The sequence below is a fragment of the Euprymna scolopes genome, chromosome 34 (genome assembly GCF_053919585.1).
Source record: "Euprymna scolopes isolate OS-2025 chromosome 34, ASM5391958v1, whole genome shotgun sequence".
Classification (NCBI taxonomy): domain Eukaryota; kingdom Metazoa; phylum Mollusca; class Cephalopoda; order Sepiida; family Sepiolidae; genus Euprymna; species Euprymna scolopes.
In genome coordinates, this window is record NC_136515.1 from 71,123,180 (window position 1) to 71,136,593 (window position 13,414).

A 13,414-nucleotide genomic window follows, 5' to 3' on the forward strand; every position below is an offset into this window, starting at 1 on the left:
GATTTCGTATATATTATTATAGAGTTAATGTTCTATTGATTTTTATATATTATAAAGTTGCGATTTCAAAAATAAAAAAAATTATCTATAGGAATTGGCTTGATCAGCTATAATCGAAACCGACACCAAAACTTATGAAGAATTCTTGATAAAACCATGTTTTCCTTTTTCTTTGTCTTTCAACTCACTTTACTATTTCTATGCTTCTACACCGACCAACCCAAGAACTACCGTCTATTCTTTCAATGTGACTATATCAACAAAGTCTCCTGTTCTGCATTCATCTTTCTATACTGTCCAGATTTTATTTTCCTTTGTGGTCATCAGATTTAAGCTGGTTTTCAAGATTTACATTACATATCCATAAGATCATTCTCCTATCATTTCTCTTCATGCATCGCATGTCCCCAACCCTCTAGTTACATTTCACTTCAATACATTATAAAATGTTGCATATATACCTAGTAGTCTCTTGGTCGACAGTGGTAATGCTCTGCTGATTAGTAACAGTAGAAGTTCCCTGAACTTATTCCATCCATTTCTAACGCAATCAGACCAGCACCATCACCTGCTCCTCCCTGTGCTCCAATGACATTACAAAGGTAACACAACTTCTGAACAAATTCAATAACTTGGCCATCCAAACATATAGACGTTATCATGTAAATAATGATCACATAGTCTTAAAGTATTACAGTTCATTATACAGGGTGGAACGATAAAGTTGTTGCCCCAAAGAAAACAACACTACAGCTTTATTTTAAAACTTTTATTAAAAAAAAGAAAAATCAATTCAGGTAACTTGATTATTTAATAGAGCTGACAACTATTAATTCTGAACAATATAGAGAGATGAGTGCATAATAGGAGACTTTGTTGGCATGCCTTAATACGGGCCCAGAACTGGGAGTATGCCTTTTCCACAAGCACCGGCGAGTGCTCGCGAATACTCAGCAGATGGCAGTGATCAGGCTGGGTTTGGTGCTGTCGGAGGTCATGTTGATGATGTTCTCCACATATGACCAAACGAAGTAGTCCAGCGGGTTCAGGTTGGGAAGGGGGAGCCTAGTGAGAGGGGTACAAAGTCGTAGCTCTTCTTCTGAAGCCAAGCCTGCTGCCACATCCAGAGTCTGCCAGTGGCCATCTGATTTCACCAGGGGATCACCACACTCTTCAGCACATCCAGGTACATTTTAATATTGACTTTCAAGCTGGCTTTGAAGATTTGAGGTGGCATGATGTGGCCCTCACTTGAAACCACGCCAAAGACCATAACCGTGGCCATAAACGTTGTTCTAATCATCCTGGGCACGTCTCTGTTATTCGCGGCAATCCAACAATGCATTTTGAGGGTGCTGGCAATGGTTCTGTTGTCATAACTTGGATTGGGGTGCATCTCTGATCTCGCTCGTTGAACATTGTGTCACTTTCAGACATGATAGAGGCTCCTATCACTCTTAGGATTCGTACACAACTGGCCAACTAGTAGATGGTCTGCAACAAAAAATAGAAAACCGGTTTTCATCAAACAGAAATGGAATTGTGTCGTCTTTTCTATGGTGATAATTTTATCGTTCCACCCTGTACGCCGTCTCTATGAACCATAGCGATATATTCGATTTACCTGAGGTTTTTACTAAGGTTTCCCCAAATGCAAAGTGTTATCTGACTGTTTTTTTCCCACAGCTGAAGGTTTGAGGTTTCCTGATTTGCATTTTTGGAAGCGTTGCACAACTCCAAATGTGTACAAGAATCCAGCTTGAACTGCAGAAGATTATAAAGATTGTTGATTGTCTGCAACAGAAATTTGTAATTTGTAATTTGCAATTTTATATCAGATGAAAATAATGTAAAACGAAAAAAAGAACCTATCCTGCATTGAGCTTATACAATATCATAGCTTCCAAGGGCCTATATGGTGTGGTCCCTGGCCTTAGCTGTCTTGGGGCATCTTTCTATTTAGCCAAGAATCATGCTGACATTTAATATGAGTTAGAGTAAAAAGTTATGAAGAGGATATATATATATATATATATATATATATATATATATATATATATATATCGTTTAAAATATAATTATCCGCTGACACGTGTTTCATCGTCAACGACTCATCAGAGTGGCTGAACCTAGCGAGATTCGAAATTGGGACCCCGAGCAAAGAAGCCTAGACTTCTATCACTGTGCTATCTCACGTAACTGCTGTATATGTTGCGATTTATGTATATATTATTTGTTTTTGTTTTGCATACTTTTTGAAGGAATTCAGTTATTTATACGAAAGTGCATTTTTACCTTAATGCGAGTTGGGAATAGTTTTCAAAACAAATAAATAACATCTATATATAGTTAAAAATGCACTTTCATGTAAATAATTGAATTTTTTCAAAAAATATCACAAATGAAAACAAATAAACAACATCTACATAAAAAACGCGATGATCCAGCAGTCGTGCGAGATGGTCCGGTGGTAGAGGTTTAGGTTTCTTATCATGAGGTCCCGATTTCGAATCTCTCTAGATTCAGCCACTCTGATGAGTCGTAGACGACGAACCACGTATCAGTGGATAATTATATTTTAAAAACATTATATATATATATATATATATATATATATATATATATATATATATATATATATATTGTTTTTAAAATATATATATAAATAAGATTTTTAGTCATTCAATGAATTTAAAAATTTATGACGCGAAATGTTTGAGTTTCAGATCAAAAGATTTTTAATATGCTATGTAAGACAAAGAATACATTAGAAGTATTTTAACTCCTTATCCTATTGGATTTCGATGTCTAACATCTCTTCAGAGGGGAAAATATTAGCAAATAGTTATAATGGTTTACACCTTATTTGCTAAAGTCAGTGAGACATGGAAAATCACAATAAAAAATTGATTGACGAATTAAAAGTCATAGAGTAAGGGAAATTAAAGAAAAAGATATAAAAGTTATTTATTTGCTCTATCTTCTATATCGAGCAATTCTTATTTAGGTGGGATAATACTTATAGAATATTACTGCCAGTAATATCTTGTAAATCTTATAATCACAGGTTTCCATACTAGCTGATTGTTGGATAATTTTATTCTGAAGTATATATATATATATGTATATATATATATATATATATATATATATATATATATATATATATATATATATATTTAATTATTATAGTAAAAAAATAATTATGACAGCCCCTTTAAGAAATTCGTTTCTTATCGTTGAGCACTTTCCGTTGAATTAAAAGTCGGTCAATTTAGCTCTTATGCGTAGATCATCGTATAACGATTTGATCACTGTCTGGTCTGACGTAATGAACATTTAAATCAAAATGTTTAAAATTCAACGCTATTTCACACGGTTAATAGTAGCCGAATGGATACGGCCCCCGCTAATCGAGCCAGAGATGTCTCGTGTCGCGGGGTTCGAATCGTTCGACTGGTAGTAATCGTGACACCCTGCACTGAAGAATCCCGAAAGGATGAAACACTAGTGTCTGTAGGTATTTAATTATTATAGTAAAAAAATAATTATATATATATATATAAAGGAAGAGAATAAAATCAATTCTTTAAGAGAAAACTTATCGGGATAATACAAAGATCAACAAAATGTTTTAGAGCTTATATAGGAGGCAATAAAGAGAAAAATAATGAAGGCATAAAAACTACACAGTGGTATAAAGAATTCTTACTTATTCAAGACCCCTAATTGATGGATACACTTATTAAATAAATGAATAAATCTCTATATATATCACTACGTTTTTATACCTTCATTTTCTCTCTTTAGAGTATTTGTACTGTTTGAATATATACTTAAGTGGCAGTTTTTGTCATTTAGAACTGTTTAAAAGCTTATTATTACAGTTTATAGATCACCTTCTAGCTATATTGTGAACATTTTCTTTTTCAATTTTCGTTCCGTAAAACAAAAGTTATGATGAATTCACTGGTGTTCAAAATTGTAAGGAGGTGAGCGACGTTTTTTTTTTTAACTGGTTTCCATAGCAACCATGTTGCTTCAGCGACTACTGTTGCTACCAATTCACGGCTCTCGCGAAAAGAAAAGTAACAAGTGAAACAGAGAATGAAAGAATGAAAGGGAGATAACTGGGGGAATTTTATTGCAAGCAGACGAGTGTTGTACATTGTTATTACATATGTGTATGTTATGTTTATAGGGGCAAAAAAAATAAGGGTGAAATTAAACAAAGAACAAGTGAATTTTCTGGAAGTCTGGAAAAATCATTGATTACTATAGAAAAATTTGAGCATGAAAAGTAATATGGTTAAACTTAAACATGAAAAAGAAAAGGACAAGATATTCTCGTAAAAAATATAATAAATTTATAACTTAACATATTGCAGCATTAAGAATTTTTTTAAAATTCAATTTATAGCATTATATAATCGTAAAAGCAATAAACGGACTTCTACTTTCTGATTATCTGCCCCAGCAACAACATGGCAAAAAGATAGAAAGAAAGACATACTGAAAATGAGGGTTTGCCTTAAAATATATTTATGAATTTCAACAAAATAAATGTCTGTTTATTTTGTAATAATGCGTTGTTTTTGGTTTCAAACGTATATAAGACGTATTATATATATATATATATATATATATATATATATATATATATATATATATATATATATATAATATACATATATATATAAAGACTCAGTTATACATTAATACCAACAACACCATATTTACTGACCTCTTGGAAGCGGACAATATCTTTTTCCGTTAATTCTTCATCATATTTGGAATCAGAAGCCATCAGACCCTCCAGTTCATCGATCAGCTGTAAGAAAAGACGAATTTAAAAATCTAAAATTTAAGCAAGTCAATAGATGCAATCAGTCAGATTTGGCTTTAAATCCACTGGAAAACATTAGTGTATGGTCCATTAGTACACACATATATTTACTTATTCAAACGTTGCCAACGTAAACAGAAAGCCCTTATATTAAAGTAACGTGACCTGCTGACGTCACAGAATAAAGTACGATGGCCACGATTAGGTGATAGGTGACTATTGCGATGATTATTATAAAACGGGTGAATTTTAAAATTAATAATTAAATTAGTGTTGGGACGATTAATCAGAATTGTAATCGGGAATTGGAAAAATCGGTACTTTTGGAGGGAATAGAATCGGGAAAATTCGAGCTTAATTTCTAATTCTAAAAACGATTCTTTTCTTTCCTCAGTTATTTATTTTTGTTTAAAACTGAATTTCCTGTTGCAGACCCAAGAGAAAAATATATATGAAAATATCGTGATAAGTTTATCAAACGTTTAGATGCAATACATATAAAAGAGAAAAACATTAAGTTTTTTCAAATTAAAAAGAAAAAATTATCTATCTATATAAGAGCCAGATACGTCCAAGGATGGAGTACTGTTGCCACATATGGGCAGGAGCTGCTAGAAAAGATTTGTCCTGCCTTGATAGAGTTCAAAATAGACTTCGGGGCCTGGTCGGAGATGTCCTTTTCTCTTCACTGCAACCTCTGTCTCACAGAAGAGATGTTGCGAGTTTGTCTCTGCTTTATCGTTATTTTCATGGAAAGTGTTCAACTGAGCTTCAATCTATGGTCCCCCCTCGCCAAACTTTCACAAGAAACACTAGACTAGCTGAAAACATTATCAATAATTTTCCACACTCTTTATCTGTACCTAAACCTAAACATAGATTCCATGATCAAAGCTTCTTCCTTAGAACTTCACGCCTGTGGAATTGTCTTCCGTTTTCCTGCTTTCCAGCTTTCTATAATATGGTTGTCTTCAAGTCCAACGTGAACAAGTTTCTGATGAGCCGTTCCACTTAAGTTAACAAATTTACCGAACTTCCATTACTATATTGTCCTTTTGACTACTCTACACTCTTTAACCCTTATCCTTGAGTGGCCTATCGGCCTTGATAAGTGGTGACGTCTATGTAAAAAAAAAAAAAAAAAGAATCTACATCTCAAAGTAGATCAGGATTCTCTGCTACCTTCTCATCCCCTAACAGAAAAATGAAATTCTATTTGTTTTATGTGATTTTAGTATCGAAATCGGAATTAGTAATTGTATCGGAATCATGGGAAATATTAGAATCGTCCCAACACTGAATTAAATACACTTAAAAAAATAAAATGTTACTACAGTACTTTCCTGTCACCCCCCCCAAGAAAATACAATCATTTTTAGACCAGTTTCATAAATCCTTTAGTAATTTCCTTGAAAATTGAAAAAGAAAATAACAATCCTCACAATAGTCGTCTATCGTAGGGTTTCCCAAACTGGGCTCCAAAGCTTGCTACTTACGAGGTGCCTTCAATAAGTTTCCAGACTTTTTAGTACAGGCATTTTAAATTATTGTAGACTCTTGAAAATTCCGTATGTTATTGTTATACATCTTAAAGAGGACCAAATGCTTTATATAGAAAAATAAAATGGCTACAAACATTTAATTATTGAATTTTTTTTCTTTTTTCTTTTTACTGGAAATAGATATGATACATAATTACAAAGTTTCTGGATGGTTCATGAAAAATAAAATAAAAAAATGAATTAATAAAATAATGCAACAATTTTTGATTAATCAAAAACAAAAAATGGTCGTAAACATTATCATTAGACAGTGTTAGCAGTTGAAAGTAAAGTTTTTCATATTTATTTTATAAATTATCTTGTTGGTGCTCCGTGAAAAACATTTGCCCTGCTCAGGAGCTCCATGGTGTCCAGCTCTATCGCGTGATCGTAGCCGTTGTACTTTATTCTCCAACGTCAGTAGGTTACGTGACTTTAATGGAATGGCCTTCTATTTATGTTGGCCACGTTTAAATACATAAGTATGCATGTTTACCGCTTTGTTAACCTTTGTTTGCCGACCATAAAATTTATTTATTGATTTAGTTATTTTTATTTAAATCTAAGTTTATTATAGCTTGGGTACTACATAAATAATTTCTCCAACTTATGAGGTGCGTTCAATAAGTTTCCAGACTTTTTTGTACAGGCATTTAAAATTGTCGTAGACTCTTGAAAATTCAGTATGTTATTGCTATACATCTTATGGGATGACGGACCAATGAACCAGAAAATCTTAGAGGCTGTCGTTATGAGGAAACTGAGATGAAGGAGGCTGTGATGAGGATCATTGACACGCTCACACAAGAGGACTTCCATGGGGCCTTCCAGAAGTTGTTGGAATGGTACAACAAGTGCATTGCAGCCGGAGGAGATTACTTCAAAAGGGGACTAGAGTTTCACGTATGTACCATCAAAAAAAGTGCCCGTACGAAAAAAGTCTGGAAACTTATTGAAGTGACCTCATAAGTGGACTATTGCAACCAAATTAGTTTAGCGCAAATATTTGATAAAAATCACATTTGAAATAAAATTATGAATTCTACATAACTTCAAAAATTATATACATCATAAGGAACTATGGTGGAAAAAGGATTAATATTGTTTCATACAAGTGTGTGCTTCGCAACGAATTTTATTATGGTAATTGCCGAATTTATGACTGCCAACAGAGCACAATCATACTAACACACGTGTTCTCGTTATACCATCGAAGTTAAGCAACGTTAAGCCTGGTCAGTACCAGATGGATGTCCAATTTAAGAATACCAGGTGCTGTATGTAGGAGGACTTCAACACCTACCTGCAAGAGCTGCAAAAACCTATCATTTCCATCTCCCCTGACAGGGGTATATATGCGACTAGGAACTGCTTGTGAATTTCATGCTCCCATGAAACTTCCTCCTTTAGAGGAAATCAATTAAACCTGCCTAGGATTAGTGGCACTTTAGATGGATAGATGGATCTGTCAACTGTTGGGACTATATGATGACTGCTCGTCTGAGCTCCAATCTATGGTTTCCACTTGTCAAACTTTAATAGAAAACCCTTGTCTAACTACAACCACTATCAACAATCCCCCCCCATCTCCGCATCTGTGCCTAAACCTAAATGTAGATTCCATGAACTAAGCTTCTTTCCTAGAACTGTCCACCTGTGGAACTCTGTCCCTCTGGCTTGCTTTCCAGCTGACTACAATATAGTCGTTTTCAAGTTCAATGTAAACAAGTTCTTTTTGAACCCCACCTCCAAATAATCCATTTCTACTCCATTTCCACCACTACCTATAAATATGCTATTGTCTCAATAACTACTGTACACTCATTAACCTTTATTCCCGAGTGGCTTTCAGGCCTTGATAAGTTGTGACTCCTATGTAAAAAAAAGCTCTAAAAGTCAGCAATATACCCCCCTGTCCTCCTTAAATAATCAAATTCTACTCAATTCGCACAACTAACAGTTACTACACTATTATCTTTATAACTACCATGCATTCATTAACCCTTATCCTCGAGTGGCCTTCAGACCTTGATAAGTAGTGACCCACATGTAAAAAAAATTGTTTGTCTTATACCATATAAACTTTCTATATAATGTTGTGTCATACACTGTATTTATAAAATAACTATGTAATAAGTTCTGTAAAATTATTTTATTGTATCCTTTGATTTTTCTTACACAGGCTGATGTTGATTTTATTTAATTATTGAATCACAAAACAAGTACAAAAATATACAAATAGTATATAAAAAAACGGAATGGACCCAGATTTATTACAAAAACAAAGAAAGTGCTCGTCTGAGCTTTAATCTCTGATCCCTCCGCGCCAAACTTTCACAAAAAACACTCGCCTAGCCAAAACCACTATCCATAATTTCCCACACTCTTTATCTATGCCTAAACCTAAACGTAGATTCCATGAATAAAGCTTCTTTCTTAGAACTGCACGCCTTTGGAACTCTCTTCCGTTTGCCTGCTTTCTAGCTGACTACAGTTTGATTGTCTTCAAGTCCAATGTAAACAAGTTCTTGATGAACCGTCCCTTTAAGTAATCCAATTTACAAAATTTCCACTACTGTTTACTACGCTATAATCACGTTGACTAATATATACCCATTTACCCTTATTCTCGAGTGGCCTCCGGGCCTTGATAAGTGGTGATTCCTTTGTAAAAAGAAATAAATAAATAAAATACGAATAAACTTAGCGCTATGTTCACCATTCACTAATAACATCCAGTGTGAATGCACCTGAAGACGGTCGGAGATTACATCGGCCGAAACGGTTTGAAAAAAAAAACAAAAGCAAAAAAAACAACCAAGACGAGAACAATAGTCCAAACAATCGAAATAATACAAAAATAATTATAAAGCCTCATCTAAAAAAAATATACAAACATCATATAAAAAAACGGAATGGATTCGGATTTATTAAAAAAAAGAAGTAGACTTTGCGCTATTTTTCACCATTCACTAATATCATCATCATTATCATCATCATCACGATGATGGTGATGATGATGGTAGTCAGGGTCTCAATGCTTTATCCTACAGTGTTGTCCACGGCGCCAGCTTCGGCGGCCCGAGCGACAGGATCAAAGTGTAGTATCTGTTCCGGCAGATGCTGCAGGCTATGACTAGCTATGACTGGCAAAGACCAGATGTGGGGGCAGCCCCACATGCCTGACCTTTAACCAGCTCCCATTTCCCACCTCTCGGGAGCTGGTCCCCTTTTCCCCTTCCCCCTCCCTTCACTCCTCACATTAAAAATCGGCCTTGTGCCTAATTTGCTCGGTGGGGGAGCAAATAAATACCATCTGTTCCGGCAGATGCTGCAAGCTATGACTAGCAAAGACCATATGTGGGGGTAACCCCACATATCTGACCTTGGTTACTGAAGGGGCAACCCTTCATACCAACAGTTTCTAATCCAGCTCCCATTTCCCACCTCTCGGGAGCTGGTCCCCCCTTTCCCTCCCCCCTCCCCTATCTCCACATTAAAAAACGGCCTTGTGCCTAATTTGCTCAGTGGGGAAGCAAATTAATACAAGTAGTGTATGGATAGTTATCAGGGTTTTGCCCTCGGTAATGTTTTTGTTCATATCTGGCCTTTATTTTTGCCTCTATTTCTGCCTTTCCTTTGTGAAGGCTACTGCGCCAACAGCTTTGGTCTGCTGCTAGCTCCTCACAATTTTTCTCGTTCATATTCATTGCCTCTAGGTGGCGCTTTATCACGTCTTTGTAGCGAAGTTTCTGTCCACCAATCTTTCCGTACCCATTTTCCAATTCATCATACAATAGGATTTTTGGGATACGATAGTTTTCCGTTCTGGTCACATACACTCTTTAACCCTTATCCTCGAGTGGTCTCTGGGCCTTGATAAGTGGTGATGCTTATGTAAAAAAAAAGAAGAAAATGTCCAGTCCATCGCAGCTGTGTGATGGTGTGTACGGCTTCTATGCTGTCCATGTTGGCTTTGTTGGGTACTTCAACACTTGATATAAAATTGTACCGTTTAATTTTCATAATTCACCAATAACATCTAGTGTGAATGCACCTGAAGACGGTCGTAGGCTACATCGGCCGAAACGTTGTGGAAAAAAAAAACAACTAAGATGAGAACAATAGGCCAAGCAACCCAAATAATACAAAAAATAAGTACAACGTTAACTTTAAACCGTTTTCGGTACTTGTGCATAATTTGAACCAAACGTAACTCAGCGTCCGATCGGGCGATCGGCTTTGCTCGGAACATGAGGTAAAAAAAATAAAAAATAAAAAAAATAAGTAAATAACTTATCTGTTCTGTTTGGAACTTTTTCGTTGTAGAAAAAAAAAAAAAAATTACAGTAAACAAAAAATTATTTATTACGAAACTATTTTCTTATCTTTCTTACTAAAATATTTTGTTATCCTTATTACTAAAATACCATTCTTTCATTTTTTTCCATAAGCACCCTCTAATTATTTTAACTTTTTTTGGTAAATATGTAGTTTAGCGGCGTAAATTATTTGATAAACAAAAATTTACAAAAACTATTTTTATATAAGACACATTATTAGACCTAAAGGCTGAAATAAAACCATAAAAATTCATTTTTATTATTTTTTTCACCCTTTTTTTATTAGACTAAATGTAAGACAATCGAAACCGCTGCATTTAAAATTTGGCCTCTTTAAGGTTTGACAGATTGGCCCTTTTAAGGCCAAATTTAGCCTTTTTTTACGCTCTTTCATTACAAAAAAAGATGGCAGGCAAAAAACATAGTTCATGAAATAGCATAAAAAAGGCAAAATTTGGCCTTATAAAGGCCAATCTGTCAAACCTTTAGAAAAGCCAAATTTTAGAAAGAATATGGCGATCTCTATTGTCGTACACTTAGCCGAATAAAAAAAGTTGAAAAAAATAATAAAAATGAAATTTTTTTTCAGGTTTTATTTCAGCTTTAGGGTTTAATAATGTGTTTTGTATAAAAATAAATAGGTTTTATAATGTTTTATCTGTCAAATAATTTACGCCGCTAAACTACACGTTTGCCCAAAATCCAATGTTGCTTTCATTATGAAATTGTTTTATTAAAATTATATTTTGGGTACTTGTGTATAATTTGAACAAGACGTAATCCAGCGTCCGATCGGCTTTGCTCGGAACATGAAAAAAAAAAAAAAATTGCTTATCTGTCTTTTTTTTTTCTTCTTCTGTTAAAATTATTATGTTTACTTGTTTCCTTCATTTAAAATTTTTTATTTTTTTATTTTTTGAGTGGCGTTTGTTACGCTTCCATAATCGGCGACGCTCGTCGAAGTTCGTCATGTTCCGAGCAAAGCCGATCGGACGCTGAGTTACGCCTGGTTCAAATCATGCACAAGTACCCTGCTTCCAAATCTTTGCTTACCGAAAGATCCAACTCTGTTTGTTTTATTATTTTGGGAAGATCATCATATTTGTTATAATCGGACTGAAGGTTGATGTAAGTGTTGATGTCGGCCTGAATTGTAGGATCCGGTGTTCCGTCGCACCTCATATAACGTTCCCACTGCAAAAGAAAAAGAAAATACGAGGTGCCTTCGATAAGTTTCCTGCCTTTTGTACACGCATTTAAAATTGTCGTAGACTCTTGAAAATTCAGTATGTTATTGCTATACATCTTATGGGATGACGGACCAATTTTTTTATGACTTCAGGTTCAAATGAACAGCTACAGTAGGAATTGGAATACACCCTACTAAAGCCCGATTGTCAAAGCTAGTGAATTCCAAAAGTGTAATCTGGACGTGAAGACATTTTAGAAGAATGATATGCAATAAAGTTATGTTTTAAACTTGGAAACAATGGCATAGAAACGTATGGAATGCTTCAGACTGCTTTTGGACCATCTTGCATGAATCGAGCATCAGTTTTTGAGTGGCATAAGAGATTCAAGGAAGGCAGAGAGTCTGTGAAGGATGATGAGAAGTGTGGGAGGAGTAAGGTAGTCAGAACACTGGAGTTGATTGGCCAAATAAAGAAATTCATGCATAAGGACCGTCGTGTGTCTATAGAGACAATAAGTGCGCAGTTTGATGTCAGTGTGGGAACTGTACACACAATTATTCGCGGGGAACTGAAGATGCCGAAGATTTGTGTGAATGTACAAGTCAATCCTGTAGATTTTATATATATATATATATATATATATATCACAGAGAAGAGAGTTCCTTTTAACCCAAGACGTCTTTCGCCAACCTCATCAGGGGTGAACGATGGCATTTTGATTTTTAAAAGAAGTAGGGGAAGAAAAAAATAAGGTGAAAATGAGAAGGACATATTTACAATTACCATAAAATAAATATGTATAGCGAGAAAGGAAAGGGAGACGAGAGAGCGAGAGAGAGAGAGAGAGAGAGAGAGAGAGAGAGAGAGTGAAAGAGAGAGAGAGAGAAAAAAGGAGGAGATTATATATATATATATATATATATATATATATATATATATATATATATATATATATATACTAGCATGGGTGACCGGTGTTTGGAGGTGGTATGCTGAGCAAAAAAGAAAAAAAAAGGTCAATTTTTTAAATTAAATTATGACCTCTTAACATTTATTGTTTTAGGCTCAAATCAAGTTATTAAGTTAGATCCATGTCCAAGGAACCTATATCTAAAATTTCAAGTGTTTAGACCCAAAATTGTCGGAGGGGTTTGATAGAGCGCTCTCAATGGTCAAATCGTTGAACTTTGACCCCTTAACAGCCAAATTTCTGGCCGAAAACCGATCACATAGATTTCCCCAAATCTCAGTACCTTGTATATCAAATTTCGAGTCTACAGACTAAAAATTGACAGAGTTATTGCGTAAGGAAATGTACACAGACAGACACACAGACACGTTCACTTTTATATATATATATATATATATATATATATATATATATATATATATATATAGAATGGATATTATTAAAGGAAAAAAAACTTGTAAAATAATACGAGTGAGGAATGATATATCCCGCTTATAAATATACGGGAAAGAAAACAAGAA

General features: G+C 34.6%; 1 protein-coding gene across 3 annotated transcripts in view; it reads right to left on the reverse strand.

The window, feature by feature from the left end:
• Positions 1 to 13,414, reverse strand: part of LOC145259282 (dynein axonemal intermediate chain 7-like) — a 76,325-nt gene that overhangs the window by 42,877 nt on the left and 20,034 nt on the right. For 2 of the 3 annotated variants that reach the window (XR_013864149.1, XM_080117147.1), the window contains exons 5-7: positions 11,784 to 11,924; positions 4,745 to 4,831; positions 1,625 to 1,794 (exon numbers count right to left, since the gene is read on the reverse strand). Coding sequence is in view for 2 of the 3 variants with exons in the window: in XM_080117147.1 (XP_079973273.1) it covers positions 1,625 to 1,794; positions 4,745 to 4,831; positions 11,784 to 11,924 (398 nt within the window). In the remaining variant the exon portion in view is untranslated. The remainder of the gene's footprint in view (positions 1 to 1,624; positions 1,795 to 4,744; positions 4,832 to 11,783; positions 11,925 to 13,414) is intronic. The other variant, XM_080117148.1, reaches the window with a different exon arrangement.